This window comes from Pipistrellus hanaki (assembly GCF_964339955.1).
Source record: "Pipistrellus hanaki genome assembly, chromosome: 4".
NCBI lineage: Eukaryota > Metazoa > Chordata > Mammalia > Chiroptera > Vespertilionidae > Pipistrellus > Pipistrellus hanaki.
The window spans coordinates 63,115,116-63,135,688 of NC_140506.1; the positions used below are offsets into that span (position 1 = coordinate 63,115,116).

General features: G+C 44.7%; 1 protein-coding gene across 2 annotated transcripts in view; it reads left to right on the top strand.

Annotated features, from left to right (window-relative positions):
* Nucleotides 1–20,573, top strand: part of TNFAIP8 (TNF alpha induced protein 8) — a 114,418-nt gene that overhangs the window by 59,486 nt on the left and 34,359 nt on the right. The window contains exon 1 of one of the 2 annotated variants that reach the window (XM_084880471.1): nt 14,340–14,578. The exons of the other annotated variant lie outside the window; for it this stretch is intronic. Coding sequence (XP_084736597.1) covers nt 14,548–14,578 — 31 coding nt within the window. The 5' untranslated portion in view covers nt 14,340–14,547. Of the gene's footprint in view, nt 1–14,339; nt 14,579–20,573 lie in introns of those variants that run through there. 2 annotated transcript variants of the gene reach the window in all.

Genomic DNA, 20,573 nt, shown 5'->3' on the forward strand with positions numbered 1-20,573 from the left:
TGAATCCATTTATTCTTAGATGTTAGTCACCGTGGGACTTTCTGCCACGGGATGCTTGCATTTTAAAAAGAATCTGATGGTGGAACAGAAAATAGGTCTTAGGCCAAAGTACCACAACTCCAATGAGAGTACTTCCTGTTGTGCCCAGAGGATGATTGCAGCGTTGGGAGCCTCCCAGGTAACACCTTATGTAAGGTGTTAAGGCCTGATGGACTAGCATGAGCCACTGAGCATGGAGTGAGGTTCAGCTTCATTCTGTTTTGTTTGCATAATTTGCGCATCAGAGTCCATGCAAATTATTGCAAATGTGTTTCGGTAAGGCACTGATGGCACCCAGCTTCCCTGTGTCTGGTGCTGGCTGGTGGGAGAGTTCTGAGAATTTAAATATTCCTTCAGCAAAGAGACTCACAGCTGTGCTCAGGTTTCGTTCTTTTGACAGTGCTCTCAACTTGTTTCTTTCCATGAGACTTTGTCAACTTAATAGTCCACCAGTCCTTTCTGCAACTCCTTGCAATTTGGCTTCTGCCACCAGTCATGTTACTAAATTGTCTTCCTCAAAGCTCCCCAGTGACCACTTGGTCATCATATCCATTGGCCTTTACTTTAAGCCTTTCTTTCTGACTGGTGATTCTTTCACCCACGGACTATTATGCATGCTGCTAACTCTACCTGGAACCATTCTTTCTTCTTTTCTCCTTCACCTCCTCTTCCTTGGCTAATTCCTGATCTTCAAGTCTTAGCTTGGGCATCACTTCTTTCAGAAAGCCTTTAATGATGAATCCTTTCCCCAGGTTTGGTTTATGAACTTGTCCTATGAGCTTTCATAACACTGCATACTTTTCTGCTATTATACTTATCATACTATATTTTATCATGCTCTAGTTTTATTAGAGTCCTCCCTTCTTCCCCGCTGTGTGATGGACTCTGTGAGGACAGGTACCATGGTGGTTTTATCTACACCATGTGCCTTGTGCCTATACATGGCAGATGCTCAATAAATATTTGTAGAACGAACTACCTGATGGTGACATCTGAACAGCGACATCTACATTTCCTGTAGAGCCGACAATGAAGCCCTGGTTTCCTCCATCAACCTTTGGTTCTTCCTAGGACCTCTAGTTAGAAGATGTAGATATGTTGTTGGATATTGTCAATATCTGCTCCTAAGGAAGAAGGCGGCTTCCTTTTCAGGAAACCCAGGCCATTCACCTTTAGCCACTTCATGACCAGGGAGCAACTCTGTGCATTGCTTATGTTAAACAGCGATGGCTACCTGTCGATGCAACCAAAGGAGAGATGAGTTTTAAGGATTCTGACTACTAACAGAGTGGGTAACACATCATTCGGGAGACCAGGCTAATGGGTGATAATGATTTTGCCATCATCGTGGAGAAAGAATCTGAATACAACTGATTGGCAACAGTAGGGAAACATATACTACGTAAGAGTTAGAGGGACTGGTAAGTGCTGTGTAGATGTAAAACTGTGTTGACATTACTGCACTTTCTGGACCATTTAAGGAATTTCCAAGGTAATTTTAAGGATGTGCAGTTTCACTTTAATGATCTTTAGAACCTAATGTCCCTCCTCTCACCTCTTGAGAACATGATTCTGCTATATGACAGGTGTAACATCTGTAGAGCTATGTATAGGAACAAGCTTTCTAGAGCATTTAAGAGAAATGTGAAATCCTGATTGTATGCATCTTCTTGTCCCTTGAAATTGGATAGACATTGTTGACTGAGTGTAATAACAATAAAAAAGAACAATTTTATTAGATAAGGTTTAGTGAGCAAAAAGTAGGTTCACATCTAAATTACAGAAAAGTGTGATTAACAATAGTAGTTTGCAAAAAAAAAAAAAAAAAAAAAATGATCCATAGCCTTTGTTTAGTGAAGATGGCTATGCAATCTACTTTAGAAATATTTTCACCAAAAACTGGGCAGTGCTTTCTTAAAGAGCCCTAGTTATATGGGATCTAGTCTGATAGAAGAGGCTCAACATTAGCTGTCCTGCTCAGACCTCAGACTCAGGCGTGTAAGGTGGAACTCCTCTCCTTCCTCCTGCCACAGCCATTGCTCCTCTGGACTTTCCCTTTTCTATGAATATCTAGCTCCCTCTTTCTCCAGATCACCCAGGTTCACAGCCATTGTGCCCTCTGACCTCTTACTGCTCTGTATCCTTCTCTTGCTGAGATGTAGTAAGAGTAGAGATAGTATGTTCTGTATCTTGCATAATAATTTATCTTGCATAATACCTAGCACATAGTAGGTACTTGATAAGTTATATTTACTGCTGGCAGTATTAAGAGATAGCTTAATTTGAACACATAATTGTTTGGTTCTAATCTGGTTGCTGGTTCAGAGTTTGCCGCTGTGTACTTTTTCCTTCTTCTGATCCAGAGCACAGGATATCTGGGACAACCAAGGTGCTGGCTTTTTACATTCCCAGGTCATTTTCATCCATTGACAAAACATATGACAACATTAATTACATATTGTGCAATGACGGATCCCAGTGTGGCTTTCAAACACAGCACATTGTAAACCCAAACAATCCGGGAGGGGAAGCTGGCTCCTGAGAGCCTTGCTTAATAGAATGTTTCCCACCTGAGAGGAGAGAAGTTCATGCCTTGAGCAAGGAGGTGTCTGGAATTCCCATCTGGGACTTATCAGTGTACCGATTCCGGCGGCCCAGGGCCGGATGTTCATTCCTAACATAAAGAAAACAGAGCTCCCATTCCGAGGACGGAGGTTGGCGCTCTTAAAGTGGGCAGCTGCTGCTGGCACCTTGGTGGCCCTGGAAACTCCAGAAACTTGTACAATGGAATTTTGTTCCATCTGTTTTATGAATGGTTCCTGGGACGACTGGTGGGTTTGTAGCTGCTGGTAAGGTTGCCTCCAAGAAGATCAGTACAATCCATTAGGTGAAGCCTGGACTCGAGTGGCTTTGACGGGGGGAGTTTGCATTTGCTCAGCACTCTCTGTTTATGGAGACCTTAAAGGAAGTGCGTCCATTCCGCGCGTGTTGTAAAACAGAAGGGGTGCAGCTGTCACAGCTATTTTCTTCTTGGCTCTCTTTCTGATAGATTTTTTTTTTTTTTTTTGTAAACCTGGTAGATTTATGAATTGGTGCAGATTAGCAGCCTCAGTGCTGCGGATGCAAAGCAAATTTCCTTCTGTCGTTGTCTTTCTTTGAAGATAACATTTTTATATATGCAGGTCCTTGTACTTTTTGCATAAGGGGATATTAAGTTTGTTCTTATGTTGTCATAATTCAATATTATGAAACAATTAAGTAATTAGTTATTTAGTTATCTTGTGCCTTCAAAGTGTCCAGCATGTGCTCTACCCTAAAAAGAAGAAGGGGGAACCCCACAAGTCATAATCTTGTGTTTTAAGTTACTTACAAATTTGCCTTGAATGGCTGCTCAAGGTGTTCTGATTCATCATAAGGTTTGTTTTAAGTAACTTCCAGGTAATTACTTAAACAAGTGTCAACGTTTCTGAATGATCATCTACTTTTAAATCATTCACATCTACGTGCAGGGGTGCACATTCATGCTTTTGCCTCTAGCTGAGTCATTCACATCACTTGCATTGCTGTTGCTTTTGGGGGAGAGAAAGGTCAGTGTTTCAGCCCACAGCCCAGTGATCTCTGCTGCCTACATGGGTAGGGGCTGGGCCAGCCAGCAGTGGCGGCAGGTATGACTGATGATATTTCTAGCTTTGGTGGGCACTTGAATTTCAACCCACAGTCTCATGTAAAGGAATGTGTGTATACATCACTCTGTTCCTTCAGGGATAAGGATACTTCTAGACAGCATGAGTCTAAGGAGCCGTTTAAGCAGACAGGTGGTAGCTGTATTATGAATACTGGGGCAAAGGTTCCCAAACATTCCCCACTCACGCCTCTGTTGTTTTCTATATAATTTCTAGGATAAAACAAATACCTGACAGTTTCATTTATGAACTGCTTAGGTCCAAACAACTTAGTAACTAATTATGTACTAACACTAGTAAATTTGTAGACATGTAAAAAAAATACACACAAAGTGAAAGCTAGAAATTAATGTTTTTACTTCATTTACTTCATTACTTAATGTTTTTACTTCATTTACTTCATTTACTTCATTACTTCTTGCGCATTTCAGTCAGGGTCCCATCAGTACATTTAATACAAAAAAAATGTTTATTAACAAAACAGGGTGGTGCCTCCTCAAAAAAATTAAATATAGTATCACACTATGATCTAGCAGTTCCATTCCTGGGAATATACTCCAAAATAACTAAAAGCAGAGATGTGGGCAGGTTTCTGTGCACCCATGTTCACAGCTGCTTTATTTATTTATTTATTTTATTATTTCTTGTTAATCCTCATGTGAGAATATTTTTCCATTGATCTTTTAGAGAGAGTAGAAGAGAGAGGGAAAGACAGAGAGAAAAATCAATGAGAAAGAAACACATTGGTTGGTTGCTTCCTGCATGCACCCCAACCAGGGCCGAGGAGGAACCTGCAATAGAGGTATGTGCCCTTAACCGGAATCGAATCCAGGCCCTTCTGACTACATACAGGCTGATGCTCTATCCACTGAGCCAAACTGGCTAGGTGCACAGCTGCATTATTTACAATAGCCAAAAGGTGGAAGCAACCCAGGTGTCCATTGACAGATGAATGGATAAGCAAAATGTGATACATACAAACAATGGAATGTATTTCAGCCTTAAAAATTTAGGCAGGAAATTCTGACACAGGCTACAACCAAGTTCAACCTTGAGGGCATTGTGTGAAGTGAAATAAGTCAGTCACACATGCAAAAAAGAACAAAACAGTCTATACTTCCTCTTACCTGAGGTACCTAAAGTTCTCAAATTCAGAGACAGAAAGTAGAATGGTGGTCACCAGGGACTGAGGGGAGAGGAGAATGGAGAGCTGGCATTTAATGGGTGCAGAGTTTTGGATCTGCAGAATTAAAGGGGTTGTGGAAATGGATGGTGGCAAGAGCTATACAGCAATGTAAATATAGGTGATACCAAACTCTTGAAAATGATTACGATGGTAAATTGTGATTTTTTTTTTACTACAATTAAAAATTATAATGAAGAAAGCGAACTATTTTTAAAAAAAGAAAATATTAATTGATGAGGACTGGCTGTTAGGAAAGAGGATTCTAAAGAAGAGAGGAGTAGCCGATGTAAGGAGCAGTCGTTTTCCCGGGTTTGAGACAGAGCATCAAGCATGAGCTTCCCTCACTTCCACTCCAGACCTTGTTGGAGAGGGGAGGGCTGGCTGCTTGGATGGCAGAGCGGTCACATGATGCTGTGCTGGTAGAACTTGCTGGAAATCTACCCTCTGGAACGCTGAGGACACCTGCTCATAGGGAGTTTTCTCCTTGGAGGCACTCTGCTACACAGAACTGCCTGGGGCTGGGGTGTCAGAAGTTGCTGGCAGTTGGGTGCTGTGACCACCCAGAGAGGCAGTTGCTGGAGAAGGTGTCCATGGGCCAGGGGTGCCACATGTGCCCGTAGGAGTTTGCAGCAAGACCACACCAGACCAGGGAGGAAAAGTTCTTCCTGTAATGCCCCTTCCTGTAATGTTTCCCTGCCGAAGCTTAGAACTGTCTCAGCTGGCCAAAGAACCAAAGTATTATATTTCAAGTCCCATCTTTACTTTCTCACAGCCGGTAACGAAGGATGAATTTGGAAAATGGATCGCTGACCACCTCACAACTCCCCAAACCTTCAAGCCAGATCCGATCCCACCACCCTGATTTGCTCTCCCACATTACTTTTCACTTGTTTTTTTATCATGGCAACCACCAGCAACCCAGCTTTGCAAAGAAATGATGTCATCCAAAGAAATGTAGCACGTTCTAATGTTACACCGCGAGCTAGGTTGGATCAGTAGTTCCTGCAGCGTCTGAGAGGGGCTAAGTTTCCCTCCAAATTTAAAATATCCTGCTACAACCCCGAGGAGTTCGCTATAGTGCCCTGCGGCACCAGGGCACACCATTTGGGGACCTTAGGTCTAAAGTCATGCATCTCTTTCAGCAATCCTGACCATGACACTCTAAGATCTGAGAATCAAGATGCTGACTTGGTTAAGAGTACAGAGGAGTCAGATGTAAAGTGAAAATTGTGTGGGGTCAACATTAAAATCTCTTAGGGAATGTCCAGATTGGAAAATAACATACATCTTCCAGTATATACCGTGTTTCCCCAAAAATAAGACATCCTCTGAAAATAAAACCTACTTACAGGTTTCCTTCTGAGTGAAATATAAGGCATTCCCCCCCCCCCGAAAATAAGGCCCCCCCCTAGGCTAAACATGAGAGATTTAGTCCACTGATTCTGAAAGAAATGGAGTCACAAGAAATTCACCAGGAAATTCAGGAATTGGATTGTTATGATGATGTTCCAGAAGATGATGACATGATTGTCATTGAATAAATGAGTAAATTCTTGGTACTGTTGGATTCACAGTTTGTCTGGTTTGTGTTGACAACTACTGTACTACCGTACCGTATACAGGTAATAAATTTCCTTTATTTTCACTTAACAATAAATGTGTACCGTATTTTTCATGGAAAAATAAGACATCCCCTGAAAATAAGACCTAGCGCATCTTTGGGAGCAAAAATTAATATAAGACACTGTCTTATTTTTGGGGAAACAGGGTAGAAGATTGACTGTATCAATGTTTCCTTTAGCATTGGGACAGCTTGCTGTTTTTTGGGACCAGATGAAAGAGTTGGCTTATCTTTGGAAGCACAGTGATTTGAAAAAAAAAAAATGTTGTGGGGTCAATATTATTAAGCACAGCATTTACTACCAGTGCCTGAGATGCTTATAGTGTGAGAGGCAGCGAGACAAAAGTCAGGAGGGACCAGCAACTTCCCAGCTCTGTCTCGTGCTTCCTCTAGGGCATGAAATCATTACAAGGGGATGGTGGCTGATGCACCATTTAGATTGTTATTTTCTCTCTGTGTTTGGGGCTGATTGTAAGTAGCTGAAACTGAGAAAGTTAAGTGGCATGTGATGGGACATTGCTGTTGAAATAGAATTTAGATTAAGAAATTAGTGATTTTTTAACCATCTTCTGTTTCTACTAGGAAATGAATGGGCTTCCTAAGACTTTTTTTTTTTTTTTTTTTTTTTTTTTTTTTGGTAAGTAGGCAGGCACATTGTTCATGTTAGCAGTTTCCCAGAAAATACATTCATTTGGTGATGTCTACAACTCTGAGAGTCATAATTATTACCTATTTCTGTAGCTGTTCTATAAGGAGAGGCTGAATAATTTACAATCTGATCTTTTCAAATGGGAAAATTCTGACCTATGCCTTTCTGGGTTACCTGAAGAACAGCCCACCCCACCCCCATTTGGATAAGTTCTGCTTTGGTTCACAGATTCACCACCTGCTGAGTTTGTCTGTTGAGTTTGAGCCTTGGCTGCTGCCACCAGGCAAGCCTATCCAGCCTTCGCCTCCCAGCCTCTCCTGCCTCTTAAACAGTGACTAGCTGGCACAAAGGTTAACTTCATGGAGATCCTACCCAAGTCAGAAACGCAATGTGGAAATCAGATTTTGACAACTTGGAGCCCATTGCACTTTATTATTTTTTTTTCTTCTCATTTTTTTTTATTAAGGTATTATATGTGTACATACCTTACCAGTCCCCACCCCACCCCCACTCCCATACATGCCCTCCTGTAAAACAGACCTCAGACCGGGAGTCGATGGTCCAAATTCCACACAGGGGGCACCACTTTGTTTTCTTTGACCAAAAATTTCAAATTTCGTTCAGAAACATGAGTAAAGCTCTTAACGGCTCAGATGCAGTCAAGTAGGGCCCGCTGCCCAACCTGTCTTGGCATCGTTTTCTACCCCCTCAGAGTGGGCACACGGAAGGGAAAAGCGATTGTCACTGCCGCCGCCTCGCCCGGAGCTGCTCGCTGCTGAATTCTTCGCAATAATCGATGACAGATGTGCGGCTGGCCCTGCAGAGTTGCACAACTGTCTCACATTGCTTTCAGCGGCAACCCGCTAGCCAATGTGAGGGGGTCTCCGCTAGGTTAGTGAAGAGAAAAAAAAAGATTCAGTTAAACATGTATTTTTCTCTCGTCACAAAATTAATTCAAGGCTGTAAGGAGTAAAGATAGTAGTTAGAGTGGAAATAATTTGATAATCACAGCCCTTAAACTTGAGTTTCAGTTCACTATGAGGAGGAACATTCCGATGATTAGGAAGGAAACGGGTCTGTCTCTGAAAGGAGTGAGTCTTTGTGAGCAGAAGTAACGGAGGAGGTTTGGATGAATGATTGTTGCCTGGGATGTGTTTAGGAGATTGCTTTCCCAGCCAGGGAGAGGATTAGAGTAAATGCCCTCTTAGGTACTTTCTAAGCCTGAGTTTCTGTGACTGGTTGTTGATCACTTTTTCCTCCTGCTGCTTTTCTAAAGGAAAGCCAGGGATATATAGGTCAGAAGGGACCAGTCTGGCCTGGGTAGTGTGGTTCAGTGGTTGAGCGTCGACCTATGAACCAGGAGGTCATGGTTTGATTCCCAGTCAGGACACATGCTTGACTTGTGGGCTCCATCCCCAATGTGGGCATGCAGGAGGCAGCCAGTCAATAATTCTCTCTCATCATTGATGTTTCTATCTCTCTTTCCCTCTCCCTTCTTCTCTGAAATCAATAAAAAATATATATATATTTTTTTAAAGTGACCATCTGGCCCTAACCTGTTTGGCTCAGTGGGTAGAGCATCAGCTTGCGGACTCAAGGGTCCCAGGTTTGATTCTGGTCAAGGGCATGTACCTTGGTTTCAGGTACATCGGCAGTAGGGGGTGTACAGGAGGCAGCTGATTGAAGTTTCTCTTTCATTGATGTTTCTAACTCTCTCTCTTCCTTCCTCTCTGTAAAAAATCAATACAATATATTTTTTAAAATTTTTTAAATGACCCATCTCAGCCCTGCCTCTCTTCTTACTGATGAATCCTTTCTGTAGTCCCTCTCATGTTACTCCCATGTTGACCTCATGAACCTGAGAACAGTAAAGAAGTTCAGTCCTTTAATTTTCACTTTGGGCTACACACATGAAATTGCCACACCTACTTTGCAGAGTATCTGTAAAGCCAGCATGTAGGACTTCGAAATAGAGGCTGCACAATCTGAAACAATCTTGCCTTATTCACAGAAAGTATTTGGAAAAGAGACAAAGGGGACTTCATAATTTTCAGTGCTTCATCACATTCTTGACTCATTCCATTATAGCTACTATACTGTTAATTAGAAGGTATTATCCCCATTTTACAGGTGTGCAAGCAGAAACTCAGAAAGGCTACATGACTTGCCTGCTTTAGAAGGAGAAGGAGAGAAGAATAAGTAGGGAAAGCATATCCTAAAACAAATGAGGTATTGCTTACTGGGCTATGGCGATCAGGCCCGGGTCAACCAAGCTGAGCAGTGATCTCCTGCAGGCTCCTGATAGCTTTGCATCAGAAGGGTTAGAGTCCTGACCAAACTTTTAATTGAAAAAAATGAAAAGAAAAGATTTGTAGCCTTGGACACTTTTTTTTTTTTTTTTTCTTTCAGTGGTTAAAGCATCGGCCCTGGAACCAAAGGTTTGATTCCTGGTCAAGGACACATACCTTGGTGGCAGATTCAATCCCTGGTCCTGGTAGAGGCACATGTGGGGAGCAACGAACTGATGTGTCTCTTTCACATCGATATTTCTCTGTCTCTCCTGCCCCTCTTCTCACTCCCTCAAAATCAATGGGAAAATATCCTTGGGTGAGGATTAAAAAAAAAAGTTTGTAGTTTCATGTACCTGAATAAATAGAAGCTGTTGAACTTACAGTTTAGAGCATTGAACATCAGCAGTGGAATAACTTTAATTTGAAGCTGTGATCTAAGCATTTGAACAGAGCGATTTGAGCCGCCTATGCTAGAGCTGTGGCCAGTTCAAACTCTGGAAATCTCCCAATGTAGCTAGCACTCTTTGAGTTATTCTTCTGCAAAATAAAGGACTTGAATTTTACACGAGTAGTTTAATAGAGTGAGAAAGTCTGGATATCGGAGACAGGAGTCCGAGATTGCATTTGCTGTAGTCTAAAGAACATTATTACTTAGTCTCATGACATTGAACAAATCCTGTAACCTCCCTTTCTTTAATTACACATCTGCAAAATGGGTATGATGACCCAAAGGAGCTAGAAGGATGCAGGCCCTGCCGCCCCAACCATGTGAGACTGAAAACACAGTTCTTTTACATGTAAATAGAGAGACTGAAAACCAGCTTTACATATAGATCATGGAAGTCTTAAAAGCCCTTTAATAAAGGTATAGACATAATCCAAGATAAATTGAGGGAAGCCTCAAAGTCAAATAGAAGAAAGCTACTTTTGATACCAAGTATAAACATAATCTTATATATACAGATTCAGTCCTATCAGCAGGATAGAAATAAAAATGTTGATCAAATGACTGTTTTTGTGACCTGGGTTTCTTATGACCTAGAAGCTGTAGGTATATAACTAATTTCCAGAGCTCCTTAGTATTTTTCACTGCAGAGATCCTACAACATTCTTGATGTGAGCAGAGTATATGATTCCTCCTAAACAAACTGCACCTTCTCCTCCCAGGCTTGCTGGCTTTCTCATTTGTCTAACAACTTGCTGACCTTCCCCATTCTTTTACTTTCCAAATCCTACCCTGAGGATATGTTTATTGATTTTAGAGAGAGAGAGAAACATCCATGTGAAAGAGAAACATCGATCAGTTGCTTCCTATAAGCACCCTGATCCCCTGTTCTTAACAGACATCTGAGCAGCTATGAGCAAAAGGCCCAAAATCCCAGGCTTTAAAAAAAATTTTAACAGCTTTTTGAGGTATAATTTAACATGAGATTTTTCTGCTATTCTGTGCTAAAGTTCAGTTTAAATATGGTATGAATAAACTTGCCTTAGAACCAAGGTGACATGGAAGATTGAGTTCTTTAGTTCTGTGGTCAAAATTACCAAAATTATAGCAGTAAAGTCCGTATCAGTGGGGCTCCCTTTCCTGTGTCACATGTAAATATTTGATCATGACTGACTGAAAAAACCTTCGGAATCTTAGCCAGCATTTTTACTCTCCCATCTTGACACAGAAGGCGGGAGATTCGTGGTAAGACATGGGTAGGAGTTAAATCACATTGTCTATAATATATTGTCGGTATGACTTGCAAGCACTTTCCAAGCCACACAAAGTGATGTTGGAGTATTTCTTAAACATACAAGAGTGAACAGGCTCCACCTACAGGAGATAAATCACTATGATATCCTAAAGCATTATTCACTAGGGCTAGAAAGGAGCTATGATATAATCCCCTTTTGAATAAATGCAGAACAAGCCCTAGCCAGTTTTGCTCAGTGGATAGAGCATCAGCCTGTTTGGATTTGATTCCTGGCCAAGGGCACATACTTGGGTTGCAGGTTTGATCCCTGGCTGGTCAGGACATATGCGGGAGGTAACCAGTCAATGTGCATCTCTCACATCGATGTTTCTGTCTCTCCCTCTCCCATCCTCTCTCTCTCTTAAAAAAAAAAAAAAAAAAAAAAAAAAAAAAGGAAAAATATCCTCAGGTGAGAATTATTAACAATAACCAACAAACAAACAAACAAAAAACACAGAGCCAAAATCAAGAGGCAGTGACTGACCCAATGTGTTTGTGGAAATCCCGGAGAACCAGAGGCCTTTTGTCACCATTTTGCAGTGTGGGGCATGGGGCAGTGTAGCCCAGGGAACGTAGAGGGCTTTGAGGTTGTACAGGTGAGTGAGGAGCATCCTTATCCACATACTTTTACTAGTAAAATAAATAAGCCGAGCATTCCTTGTACATCAGTTAGATCAGGACAGTAAGTTCCTCTCCAGGCTTCCTGAGGATTACGGTGAATGTCCAAAGATCACCCGAGCGGCTGAAATGGCTCTAAATTGAATTTCAAGGCTGACTTGGCAGCGTTTGAACCGTTCACTCAGCAGTTGTTCTCCTTGGCTAAGCTGAGCGGGGCTGAAGGTCTTTTTGGGAACCCCGTGGAAAAACAAGTAGGACATTAAGGACATGTATTTTGACGCACCTTAAGTGCTTTGTATATCATTAGGCTTGCAAAAGGACATTTAACGAACAGTTCTTAAGGGGGCACTTGCTGAAAGAAGAGGTTGAAAGTGAGTACTGCCTGTGGTGGATGGGGCCTGGGATTTGGGTTGCCTGACTTTGCATCATCATCACCTTGAAAAGGTGTTGCGTCTTCCTCCAATTATAGATGATCAGGAGCTGTCTTTCCTGTGCAGTGTGCAGTCCTGATGAGATCCTGCAGGGCTGGGGCGGGGGGATGGGAGCGGGACATCTGGGCTGCTGTGGGGGAGGGCAAAGACAGATGGTGGTGGGCTCCCAGAATGTCCTTTCCTCAGGACTGGCAAGGTCGCTTCTGACTAGTGAGGGAGCATTTCTTTGGATTTGGAATGATCCTCTTGTCTCTTCCATGAATATGAGCACTTGCTGGGTGGAGGGCACACCTGAGCCGCCCCTGCCGCAGCAGTAGCAGAGGGACCTCGCTGTGAGCTGTGACTTTCAGGGGAGGGGATACAGCTTGTTACCCTGTTGGCAGGGAGGTCCCTTTCTGGGAGGCTCTGCAGTACTGATGTTTTCCAGATGTTTCTCCTCTTCTTTCCTCTCTGCTGGCGATGTCTTCCTCTCATCAGCCTTCCCTGACAGTGATATTGAGATAAAATCCTGCTTGGGTCTTAGGCATGTTAGAATCACTCAGCAGTTGGAAGTGATTTCATATCTAGGCCTTATATTAACATTTATAATAGCCTTCACTGCTTGTGAATAGCATAAATATTTTTTTTTTTTCTGCTCAAATCCAATATTGAAATAAAACCCAAGGGCATCTTTTACAAAAATTTACTTTTCATGGTGTGATAATTTGTAATAATCTGCGTGGTACTTTGTGGTTTTCAAATCATTTGTCTATATTACCTTATTCAACACCAAACACAAATCTGTGAAGTAAATAATACTACCTTTATCCCCATTTTCCAGATGAGAAAAGGAAGGCTCAGAGAAGTTCATTAATATGATCAAATAATAAATGGCAGAACTACATTTTAATTCAGGCTCTTTAAATCCATATATTTTGTATATTTTTTAAACAAATCTTTATTGTTCATATTATTACAAATGTTCCTCATTTCCCCCCCCTTCCATTGCTGTATATTGTTTTTATTAAGTTTATCATAGTGCCTTTCCTCTTGCCCCCCGGCCCCATATAAAAATGGGAAATGAGGGAGGAAAGCATCTGGAAATAAATTTATTGAAAGAATATAACTTCTCTCACATTTTTCTAATCGCTCTGTAAATTTCTCCATAAGACACGTATATATCGATGGCAGGCCTTGGCCCCACTTCTCCAAAGTAAAAACCAAGGCTTGGCTAAGCCAAAATGCCTTCCTCTCAGCCAATTGTAGGACCAGACCAGGGGGGCAGAATTAAGATGCGTTCTCAGGACCCTCAGGACTCTTTATTCTAACAGCATTTCAAATGCTTGTTTACATCCCCCACCTCCTCCCTACCCCCCTACACCCGCCTTGGGCATTTTGAAGGAGTGTATCCAGGACTGTTCTGAGGAGCTGGGGAGGGAAAGGCGCTCTCTCTCTGAGGATGGCCCTTGGGTGACCAGAGCACCTGGGCACCCAGGCTGGGCTGTGAGCACCGGGCTCGGCCAGTTACACCGAGTGAGCTGCGGGTCTGCTTTCCCCAGACAGGGTGAGGAGTGGAGGCCGCCGCCCCCTCTCTCTTCCAAGGTCCCTCCTCTGAGGTTTGTGAAGCAGGTCGTCCCAGTCACATGGACCCCTATCCACTTTACCTTCCTGCCAAAGTAACGTGCCAAACCGTGGGAGTCTAAGACCCCCCACCACCACCACCACCATACAAGGAAAGCTAAATGGGCATCGAAAAAATGTCACCCAAAGATTCAGAAACTTTCTCTGTCTGCTAATGCCTTTACTACGTGCAGCGCGCTTGCTTTCTTTCTTTTTTTCTTTTTCTTTCTTTCTTTTTTTTTTTAACTTTACTGAACATGCATTTCGCTGGCCCAGCCTGTCTCAGTTTCCTTTGCCGCTTTGCCGACCGCACCCCTCTGCCCAGCCTGTCAGAGAGCCAGGCTGGGGTCTGGGCTGCCCGCGCCCCCCGCGCCCCCGCGCCCCGCTCCCCGGCCCCCGGGCCGCCAGGTCCCTCCGCCCGGGACTGGAAGGGCTGGGCCGGGGCGAGCGCCGGGGGCGGACTCCCGCCGCCCAGCTGAGCCGCGATTCGTCACTCGCGCAGAACTTTCCCCCTTAAAATCCCCGCTCCGTACCCAGCCCGCCCTCCCCGGGGAGGTTTTGATTTTAGTGGCTTTCCTTCCTTTTATTTTTGCGTCGCCGCGTTTGGGTTTGGCAATAGAGGCGAACTTGTGGCCGGTCCGAGTGCAGGTCCCGAGGTGGCCGCCCTGCAGCAGCGGGTGACCCCGACACCATGCACTCCGAGGCCGAGGAATCCCGGGAAGGTAGGACTCTGATTTCTGGGGGGCCGGCCCGGGTGGCGGGAGAATGTGGAGGGAGAAGGGCGCTGGAGGGAGCAGAGGGGAGTGCTGCCGGGGCGGTGGGCACTTTGTTCCCTTCCCTGCGCCTCCCCAGCCCCGTGGGAGCTGCGGGCGCCTCCCTCTGCGCCCTCCCCATCCGGCAGCCCCTCTGAGCCCCTGGGAGGGGGAGCTGCACCCAGCTCCCGGGAAGACCATAGAGGGCTGCGTGGTCGATTTCTCTGGAAACATCGCCTCCGAGAATGCAAACTGTGCTCGGAAACGCGCCGCCTGCACCGGGACAGCCCGCAGCCCGGCCCCGGGAGGAGTCCTCGGAGTGCAGGGTCTCTGGAAAAGGGTTTGGGAGACGAGAACCACCCCGTGTTCCAGGCTGAAAGGGGAAGCGGAGGGAGGGGGAGAAGTGAAAGCTCTTTATTCGGGGAATCGGGTTTTTGTGTGTTTTTCCCCCCTCGCTGGCTTTCCAGCAGCCAGTTCATTCTGTCGGGGGCTGGAGGGGCCGGGAGATATGACTGGAGCCTTGTGCAGCTCGAAACTGAGGCGAGTTTGTCCGTCTCTAACTCTGCCAAAGCCCAGGGGTTCCTGTGCTCCTAACAGAGAACGGGCGACAAGGCTGGACCGGCTCCAACCAAAACACAATTATACGCTCGTGTCAGTCCGGGGAGTTTATTTGTGTGCGAGTGTTTGCATGCTTTGTTTCCTGAAACTTGATGTCTACAAAAGTCCTCTTGTACCCCGAGGGTGGGAGTGGGGGCGGCTGGGGAGGGGAAATCAGAGGTAAGGGCGCAGAGTGTTCAGGGTTGTGAAATCCCTTTTCTTTTCAAGTAGCCTCTTGGCCAACTGGTCCATGTTCAGTCCCTCGCAGCGGCTCCGGGAGCCAGAGGAGCCAGAGGGGAGCCCTTGGAAGTTGTCCTCTCCGGTCTCTCACTCACTGGTTCTACCAAAGTAAAAGCTCCGTGTTTCGTAATGTCGTCTCAGCGGGCTGACGTTTTACCTTCTTCTGCCCTGGGACGGAAGCAGCCCATTAAAAAAAGGCTCCTTTAATGGAAACGCGGGGCGGGTGTGAATGGGAATGACAGCCGGGAGCATTGCTTCTGGGCTTAGTGTGGAGCTTGGGGGATTACCATTGCCTGGCTGTGACCTCTGTCCGGATGGAGCCTCGTGCTGATGGGTACTTCTCCTTTCTGTCTCATTGGCAGCAATCTCTAAGTCAAAAGCAGTTGAAGGAAGGCAAGGAGGAAATGGGCTGAGAGGATCCCAGGGTGAACTTTTGTCTCACTGACAAGTAGCATTTAGGTCGGTAATTTCTCCCAGGCATGTTTTCCCTTTCTTTGGGGTACAAAGGGAGAGGGGAGAAAGTAGACAGACAGTACTCCGAGGTACATTATGTATTTCTCTGGCAGTGCCCACATCCTTTCCTCCTGCCCAGCGCTCTGGTTGTGAACCTGAAAATGAGTGTGAAAAGGTCCCGGAATTGCCCCTCCCCCCTTCTCCTCTCCTCACCTCCACCTGTCATCATTTTCATGCCACAGCTCTGCAGCAAATGATCTGGCCTCCATGCTACTTACAGAAAGTTTCTTGTAAAAGAATATGAGGTGCTAGAGTTTTAAATTGATGGCAAGTAGGATAGAATATGGAATAACTCCGGAGGGAGATGGATCACATACTTTACTAACAGATGGAATTATTGCAGCTTCTGCCAGGAGGTAAAGGGTGAGTGAGTGAGTGAGTGTGTGTGTGTGTGTGTGTGTGCGTGCCTGCGTGTGTGCGCTTTCATGTGCTCTGGGCAGCTCTTGCAAGGCTGGTTATTGGCTGGGATCTAGATCCGCCACTGAGAAAGTGCATGAAAGGAGCTATGAAAGGAGCTATGCTGTGTAGATAACATCTCACTTCTCTATCTTTATTACTCCTTTCCCTTCTCCTAAGCTTCCCTCCCTCCCCGCTCACCTGTGGACTTCTGTACCCCATGCAGTGTGACATCACCATAAGCTCTTCACCATGTCTTCATTGCAAGAAGATTGTCTTCAGATGCTTCATGCCTTCATGCTGTAATGGTAGATACTGTTAAGTCATTATTCTGAACCGAGGGGCAAAACTAGAATACTTTGAGGATGAATCTGAAAAAAATATCAAGTCAGATTCAGAGGTCCTTGGAGGCCAAGATGTTTGTGAATGTAGTAGCAATGACTGGAGATATTGTTAAGCCATCATAGCTTAGAATGTACTTGATCCCGTGCCAGGAATGGTGAACTTTCATCCTGAGTCTGTAGCCACCTCCTAAAGAATTGATTTAATTTTGCCTGCTTACAAATAATTATGTAATTGTGCTTGAGTATTAAACAGAAAAGTAATTCAGGCCTCACTTTAGTAAAAGCTGAATACATTTAAGATATTCAGGCATGCAATGATAAGAAAGCAAGAGATGTGAAGGAAAATCCCACTTTATTAAAAAGGGGAATCCATTAAAAGGGAAGGTATAAACAGTATCCCTCCAACAGATGAGGGCTTCCTGAGGAGAGGGGTTGATGGCAACGTTTTGGCATTTAGTTGCTTTCTGCTGAGTAAATTACTTAATTAGATAGTAGGAAAAATGAATGGCAGTTAAGGTCTCTGAGTGTCTTTCTAGTGCTAAGCATCCAGGGATCCAGGCCTCCTTTCGCCCTGGTTTTGAAGCTTTGGTACCAGAAAGTGAGGACACAGTTGTTAAGGAGGGTTGCCTTGAGAGGACTTGGAAAAGCTTAAGGGTTGCTCTGTGAGTGAGCTCGGCTCCTCCTCCATTGCCCATAATTGCATTTCCTGCCACCACCTCACACAGTCATGCATGCCTCACCAGGTCTGCTATTTCACAAAGAAAACAGTAGCCATTAGACAACTCCCTCAACTTCCTGCTTCCAGACCCACAGTCTTACCTCCACCCACACCCACCCACCTGGTGTCTGGAGCAGGTGAGTGTCTTTCTCACTGCAGAAGGCCACTCCTTCCACCGCGGGCTCCTCACCGCACCAGTCTGCTGCATGTCTTCCCAGGCTCCTTCACTTCTGTGTGTAGATGTGCTCAACCTCCCTACTTCAGGGTGTCAGCACTTGCTGTTCTTTCTGCCTGAAATATCCTTCTCCCACCTGACCCCTTTTCCTGATCATTCCCTGGTTGGAGGCTTTTCCTGAATCTCCAACCTAAATTAGGATCCTTTATTGTCCTTTCTCAGAGCACCTATTCTTTCCTCAGTGCCACTCACCGCATTGTTTAGCATCTATTCTCTAAACCATAAGCCCGTAAGGGCAAAACCATGTCTGTTTTATTCTTCACTGTATATCCAAGACATATCCAGTAAGAGGTGAAATATATATATAATATGCTAAGTGTCCGACTGTCCAAGAAATGACGTCACATAGCAATGCCCGGCTTCCTTTCCCTAGCAACTAGCCTCCTTGCAGTTTCCTATTGACCTTTTTTTTTTTCTTTTCTTTTTTTTGCAGCATTGGACACTAGGAGGCCAATGTCTCTGCAACCCTCAACTCCTTCCTTGGTTCCTATGACGCTACACTCTCCCAATTTCTCTTCCCCTTTCCAGCTGTTGATTTCTAATCTCCTCACTCTCCAGCCTGAGCTCTTCCCAGAGCCACCTGTACACCCAGCAGCTGGTAAACACGATGCTTTGAATGTCATGTAGTCACCTCAAATGCAGTAAACTGAGCCCATCATTTCCTACTCTCCGTAAATCTGGTCCTCCCTTTGTGTTTTCACTGATCATTGCTCTCATTGGCTTCCAGATTACACCGCCCTTTATCTTCACATTCCACCTTCAACCTCCTCATTATTTGTTGAATGTATCTCCTCCATCTCTGCTTAGAGCTCTCAGCATTTGTACCCTAATGGTGATAATAACCACCTCTGTCATCAGGATTCTTGGGTACAAGAAATGGAAATTGATTCCTGCTATCATAAGCAGGAGAAGTATATTGGGTAGTTCACACCTCCACAGAAAGGTCGTTCACACCTCCTCTTAAAATTCATCAGGAGGTACAGTGAGGACATATCCTATAATTTCCTGGTAAGGAACTCACCATGGCCTTTTCCTCCTCTGTATTTTTCAGTTCTGTCACTGCTGGGACTTCTGATGTGGCCGAATATTTGGTCATCCTGAACATTCAAAAATCCCAGACATAAACCATCTGATTCATCAATGCTAGATTGTATATCTACCCCTTGCGTCCCATGGGAGAGGGAACTTCTGGTTCCAGCTTTTATAGTGGGAGAGAGGCCAACTCCTACCAACACTTGCAAAATGAGGGTTTTTCAGAAAAAGGAAGGGAGTCCAACGTGGATCACGAAAACAACAACAAATATCGACCACACCACCGGACTGCTCCGTCCAACCCTAGTGTTGCCCTTTTACTTACTTCCTTGTTCCCTCGACAAATGCTGTTTCTGTTGTTGGGTTCACTCTCTTGCCTCTCCTCAGGGGGGTCGTGTGGCCACCTGGACCCCTTTTGGAGTAGATGCTCCTTCGGAGAGTTCCCTTAACCCCCTGTGCACCCCTCAGTTGCACCATGTTTCATGTGTTACAATTATTAGTTTTCTTTACCTTTGCCTCCATTTCATTATGAGCTTTTTGACAGCAAGATTTGTATTATTTTTTCTGAATCTCTGGTGCTTGACCTAGGGCCTCTCGTATAGGAGGTCCTAATAAAGCATTATCAAATTAATTTATTTATTTAAAAGATCATATGATCTGATGAAACTTTTAGAGTAAGAAGTCATCTAACCTCACTTTATAAGAATAGTGCCTTTGAAACCTAGAGGACAAACCCATTTAGGGTGTCCCCACTATAACACTTTTAATGGCAGAGGCAAAACAAGCATGTGCCTTTGATCTCTGGGGTCAGGGGCCAGAGTGGCTTGTTGGCATCTCCAATTGCCTTGAAGAAACAATTGTGAAACTAAAATGTATTAAGCTCTTCCATGTGCCAGACATGGTGCTAAGGATATGATTGTGTATATTTTCTCATTTACTACTTACATAATAACGCTTTGTATTAATTACACATAACAGTTAAGGAAACTGAAGTTCAGAGAGTTTAAAAATGGGGCCTAAAACTACAAAGCTATGAAAGTGGAATCAGTAGTAGAGCAATCAGTAGTAGAGCAAAGGCCGACTGAACATCAAGCCTGAGGTGCTTCTGTGGTGTCCAGAAGCTGCCCTCTCCTCCTCGGTAGCGTGGCACTCAGGAGGATGCTCTCTGGGGCCCTCGGGCCCAGTTTGAGAAGCCAGGAGTGGAGAGGCCAGGTGTCCTGGAGGGGAAAGAGAGTAGCCCGACCCTGCCTCTTTCTCTCCTGCTCAGGGCACAGACAGGGGTCTGGAGTGCACCCTTCAGACCAGGGAGCCCAGCAGGACTGGCTAGGAGGTGCCTGGAGCCCTCTGCAGGGAGGGACCGGGGCACCTGTGGGACGAGAGGGACCGCACTTCCTCGGGCAGCGGCCAGCTTGAGACAGAGAATGTAGACTTCCCTGGTCACAAGGTTCAATTAATGTGTGTGTGTTACTTTATCACAACTGGGTGACTTTGCAGCATCCACGGAGTTTCAAGTTTCTTTAAAATCTGGAAGGTTTATACATATACCAGTGCTTGATTCTCAGCACAATTGTGTTCCACTCAGTTGATTCATCCTACCTCCTAAGAATACATTAATTGGCGGGGGCTAGGAACAGGCATTTGCACTCTCAGTTGTAGCCCCACTCAGTGTCACCATCTTTTAGCAGGCTGCTATGTTCTCAGGGCTTCTGCAGAAGTTTCTCTGGGCTCCAGGTTACCTTGAATCTGTCTCACTAGAGTCTGCCATAACCGGGTCCCCAGTTCCCTTGTGGGTTTTCCGGAAGCCCGTTTTGATAATCAATCAGCTTGCCATTCAAATGATTAAGGTCAGTCAAGTGCCAGGAAAGGAGTATGCCTGAAGGTTATCCGCCC